Here is a 5921-nt window from a genome sequence, read left to right as displayed (position 1 = left end):
CAATAAATTAAATCTGACAAGTCTAAAAAGGAACCTACATTTTTATGTAAAAAAAAAAAAAAAAAATTAACATATTCAAAAAACAAAAAACCCTATATATTTCTTTACATAAAACTGATTCTACTACCTTCAAAACTGAATCAGGTGTGTAGCCTGAAAGGTCCTAAACACAATCAATGGGCAGCAAGAATGATTACATGGGGCAAAAATTTCAAGTTCAGTCAAATAAGTGCAATTAGTCATTGAAATAATAGTGTCAAGTTCTGTAGTATGCAAGAATTGAATCACGGCAGAGGCGCCAATACTCTTTGTAGGGGATTAGCATCCATGGAAACATTGGAAGATCAGTTCCAATTGTAGATGGTATCCTGGAACCAATGTTTAAAATTTCAAAATTTAAATAACAAAGCAATGAAAGATATTGAGCACAACAATGTCAACTCACCGTCTGCCAGTGAGGACTCCATAAGCTGCAGTAGCAACCAATGTCTGAGGTTTCCCAGAAAGAACCTTTTCGTAGTGAGGCATGACTATTTGTCCTGAGACATGTATATCCCATTAATACAATTAGGAGAAAGTACCAGATACTGAGGAACCATAAACTTAACTATAACTTACTTCAAGAGTAAGGAAGCATCTTTCAGCTCATTATAATGAAAGCATGTTATGCATACGTATCCATACATGTATACAAGGAATCTTAGAGCTTCTCAAAGAAAATCACATAAAGCTTGCATTCGGAGTTGGCTGGACAACTCCTTTAACCATTCAAACCTTTCAGATATGAGATGCAACCCTACCAAAACATAACTAATTTAATAGATAAAAGAATAAAGCTCTCACCTGCAGTCAAGAAGTTGCTATGAAGAAACGAAACTAGAACAGATGATTTTCCGCCAGTTATGTCTTTTTCACACTGCAACTTCTCTAATGGTGAATTAATATCCACAGGAGAACCAATGCCATCACTCCAAACAGATATGATTTCAAACCATATCCCAGAGGGAAATCTTCTTGGCCGGATCAACCAAAGGAAAATTTTCATATATGGTGTAGCATGAATAACAGATATAATGACTTCAATCAGTATACAGATGAGGCTGATGGTTGTGTTCATAATGGAAAAGAAGATATAGAAAACAGAAGTCGTTGGTAATAGAAGTAATAGTGGCGTGAACAGAAGAGATCCAACTATGTGTTGCTTGACAGTGTAGTCATAGCTATCTAATCTCTGACGAAGAGGATTCCACTTTCGACCCCTGGGACACATTAAACAACCCCATGAGCAACTAGATGTTATAAAACAGCAAAACAATCACTGATAAAGGACATATGTTACTTGGACACTTCTCCAACTATATATAATCTGAAATTCTGAATTTACCATTGAAGCAAAGAAAAAAGAAATGCCTTGAAATTATATTTAACAGGGTATTGAATTGTAGCAAGATGCACAAGCAAGGAGCTTTCCTCAGAAAATAGAAATTCACATCAACCAAATCATAAGAAAATTATCCTCATTAATCATTAACATATATACAAGCATGTCTTGCATGGGTGTGCAAGGCATGCATATATAGACACATAGGAAGGAAGTTATATATATATATATATATATATCTCTATATCTATATCTATATCTATTTGACCATAAATGTAGAATGCCTATTTGGAAAAACAAATACAATTATACAATCAAAATGCTTATATAAAAGCATACAGTCCCTCAAGTAGCTTGAGAAATAAAAAGGTCAGTGTCAAACCCAACCAACAGGTGCTGAACAGGTCGGCATTACAAAAATGATACTATCACATCTATAGAACTACCAGATAAAGTGAATAAGTTTGTTCTTGAGAAACAAAGTTTACTTACGGCAGTTGGCGTTACATTGAAGTTTTAAAACCAAACACTCACCAAAAGAAAAGACACAAAGTATTACCTGAAAAGGCGCCACAAAGCTGCTAATGCCTGTATCTGAGTTGAATATAGAAGTGATATCAACCAATGCAGAGTTGAAACATGTAGCGTTGCTAATACAATCAAGTCTATGATCAAAGCAGCAGGTATAGTCACCCCAAAAATGATCCCTGATATAGCAAGTCCTCTAATGAAATAAAGGAAGTGAAAACCCAAAAAGATCCAAATGGTAGACCAAATCTGGATAGCAGTTAGAGAAACCATCCCAAGAATTCCTGCCAATTCTGTGTTTAATTTGAAACCGGCAGGGACTCCCATCAACCACACACAACCTGAACGCAATAACTCATTTGTAATGTCACTGGAAAATTTCAGAACCCATGTGCAAGCAGATTCTGAATGATACAACAGTGCCAAACCAATCAAGTTTCCCAGAAGTACATCAACAGCTAAACTTGACCACATGGAATGCTTATGCAATGCAGCTTTCTCTGCATATTCGACACTTGATAGAGACCTTACAAATCCAAAAAGAAGAAAAGAAAATGAAGAGAACTTTATTCATGAAAGAAATAAGAGATACTTAAACAAAAAAAAAAACAATAGACCAAAATAAATGAGAATACACAAGGTGAAACACAATCATTAGTAACTCTCTAGTAGATATAAAAGATTAAATGTAAGTCAGGTAGAAGATGACAATGATAGGATCAATTGAGTAAAGTAGAGATGAAAGGGATCAGGTGAACGCCAATCATGGTACACAAGCAAACCTCTTTTTTATTAGAAATACTCAAGAATATAGATCAAAAAACCTTAACACTTTATTAATAAAAAAAATTATACAGGAAGATCTATGATAAACCAAAATGGTGTTGGATACTTAAATCTAATAACATGTTTGGATTTCTAAATTATAAAAAGAATTAGAATGCTAAATGAAATGGAATTTGAAACCCAACTTATCAGTCAGATAACTCCCCAGCATTCGACATGGATTTTCATATTTGGATTTCTAGATTTGATCAAAGATTGGAATGCTATTGGAAATGGCGGTTGAAACCCGCTTATCAATCAGGTAACTCCCCAGTATTCAACATAGATTTTGATATTTGGATTTATAAATTTTAGTAAAGATTAGAATGCTATATGAAATGGCAGTTGAAACCCAACTTATGAGTCAGATAACTCCCAAGCATTCAACATAGAATTTCATATTACCTCAATCCATTATCTTGAAGGAAGACTGGCCAATACAAGATCTGAGAGCAACGAATTCTGATATTTATCCTTGAATTTCTGAATACCTTTACTGATATAATGTATATCCATGAGTCTGATGCACAATTCAGAAACCTGTAAAGAAACTGAAGAACGACATAGAATAAAGTGGATAATGAAGCCACAGCCACAGCGAATAGCTGCCATGCGAAAGAAAGAAACCTGAAAAGTCACACAAAGACCATTTGAAAATTGCAGAGAAAAGCAAGACATGAAAAGGAAAAGTGGTGGAAAGGGTTATGTATCGAGAGAATACATGTAAAAGGTGGAAAAGTGGACAACAGATGCCTTGGGACCCATGCATCCTTTGAAAATTTTGTCAGCAGCAGCGGCACAATTAATTGCCAGAATGACTGTATCCTGTATTTATGAATATAAAGGGGATATTAAGATATTAACAACAAAGATAGGCCTTACTGCACAAAAGAAGCCTCACAAACTCTTACCAAGTTAAGGCTCGGCTGCTTTTGGTGAAGTTCATCAACCCACTTGGGTATTTTCAAGGGAGTCTTCACTTGTTCAAACGAATTCCAAAGACGCAATGAAAAATGGTGAGCACCATAGGTGGGAGTCTCATAGAATATTAGCTAAATTCGATGAAACAAAAGACAGGAAATTAATCACCAAAAACAAATACTATGCTCAAATACCAAAAATGAATTAAACCAACACATGCCATTGAGCATTCATGACTTACATACGTGGACATCACATTGAGACACTATCTGCGCATTCCAGTGAATGTGATGCAGTTTAGGAATCCAATTAATGTCTCTTCCAACGTGTTCCTGAGGATCACATAACATCTGAATCCAATAACTGCTTCCCGTAAAAGTCTGCCTACATTGTTCTAATGACCGATTAAGCTTGTGACACCCACAAGAAGACAACTGATATTGATCATCTTCTTTTGTTCCAACCCGACAAAATTTTGCCTTTTTACTACCAAAATCTGTAGCAAACTGACCCAGTAAACACAATACTGACTTATCCTGTAGTAACACAGGCATCCTTCCATTTGTGTCACGAAGGATTCCCTGAAAACAATATAATATAATTTCAATACAGCAATTTCCCAAAACCATACAAAATAAGCAACAAATGGTCACTTAAGTACAACACCAAATCACTTAATTACAGTAATAAGAACCAAATTGAAACCGACCCAATTCACTTGTAGTTAAAATGATTGAAATTTGATTGGCATTATTATCATTTCATCAAATTTGAATATAGAAATTTCCGAAAGAATACAAAATAAGCAACAAGTGGCCACTTAAATACAATACCAAAATCACTCAAATACAGTAATAAAGAACCAAATTGAAACCGACCCAATTGAATTGCAGTGGAAATGACTGAATCTGATTGGCATTATTATCATTTCATCAAATTTTATACCTGGAGGTTTGATTGGAGATCAGAAAGCACGAGTTCAGCGCAGGCAAAAGCTACGACGACGTCGAGGGAAGATGCAGAGGACGAAACAAACCAACCAAACAAGAAATTGGAGCATGACGATGGTTTGCTCAACGAGAGCTGCTTTGGCCACCAAACCCTACACCTCCTTCCCACCATCCTATATGAATATGATTTGGCAATTTCTTAGACAAGAAAAACAAAGATAGCGCCTGGAGCTATAACATTGAGAAAAGGGGCAATGGGAAAGTACACACCCTCTCTCTCTTTCTCTGCATGATCTCTCCTCGTCTATCAGTACAGGGAGAGTGTAAAATGTATCTGCTGATGGTATCTCCCATTTGGGTCATTCCCTGGAGCCGGGCCCAAGTGCATTGTACAAAGTCGAGGGTGATAGGATTGGCCTTTTGAGGCCCAAAATGGGTAGGCCTTAATTTGTTTGTTGTTTTACCCAAAAAAAAAAGGTTTTGTTTAGCCCAAAATAACACTCTCAAAAGAGAAAACGGTCCATAAAGGGAAGGGAATTCAAAGCCGGACCACTTTTAATGAACCAAGCACTCGTCCAAGAGGCCAAAACTGACATTACCATGCATATTCCAAAATAAACACTATCAAGCAAGCATATTTAGATTTGTACCTCATTTATCACTTAACGCTTGTCTAAGAGGGCTGAAACAAACACTACCATACATATTCTAATACCATCATATTTCAAAACATACACTACTAAAACATTGAGTTGAATGGTGAAAACGAAGTTGACGTTTTTTTTTTTTTTTTTTGACGTTTATAAAGTGGGTTTTGACATTCAACATTTTAGGTGGTTTATTCTATAATAGGGTCTCTAAAGTGGACTAAATTATCATTTAATGAAAAAAAAAATGTGGGTGAGACTTGGGAGACTGCCATACTTAGTTTGGGGCTAAAACAACATGTAATTCTTTTTGTTTTAGTTTAGATACTAAGGGGGTGTCCCTAACTTAGATTTTATTGAATTTTAAAAGTCCAATGAAATCTAAGTATCCTCAACTCATATTTTAATGGATTTTAAAGAAATTAAGGTGTCTCCAACTCATATTTTAATGGATTCTAATAAATTATAGGCGTTCTAAAAAAGTCATAAAGATTTCATTAAATGAAGAATTTTAATGGATTTAGATGAATTTAGATGCACTTTTTACACATAACAAATTTCATGAGAATTCTAACCAATTCTTTTAAATTTTGATAAATTTTATAAATTTTAAAATTCATTAAAATTTAAGTTGGAAACATCCCCTAAGTGAATGAGGTATAATTATTT

The 5921-nt window shown here is 34.9% G+C and overlaps 1 protein-coding gene across 1 annotated transcript; it reads right to left on the bottom strand.

The window, feature by feature from the left end:
- Positions 1 to 4888, bottom strand: LOC147282518 (N-acetylglucosaminyl transferase component family protein / Gpi1 family protein). The gene is made up of 9 exons (XM_086248519.1): positions 4601 to 4888; positions 3901 to 4236; positions 3646 to 3786; positions 3456 to 3559; positions 3140 to 3361; positions 1941 to 2435; positions 844 to 1259; positions 446 to 539; positions 1 to 368 (listed from the first exon to the last, which is right to left on the bottom strand). Exons 1-9 carry the CDS (start codon positions 4775 to 4777, stop codon positions 257 to 259), a joined length of 2097 nt encoding a protein of 698 aa, XP_086104645.1. The 5' UTR covers positions 4778 to 4888; the 3' UTR covers positions 1 to 256.
- Between the last annotated feature and the right edge of the window lie 1033 nt (positions 4889 to 5921).

This window comes from Dryas octopetala, chromosome 6, assembly GCF_963921425.1.
Source record: "Dryas octopetala chromosome 6, drDryOcto1.1, whole genome shotgun sequence".
Taxonomy (NCBI): domain Eukaryota; kingdom Viridiplantae; phylum Streptophyta; class Magnoliopsida; order Rosales; family Rosaceae; genus Dryas; species Dryas octopetala.
This window is presented reverse-complemented; position numbering and strand designations above follow the sequence as displayed.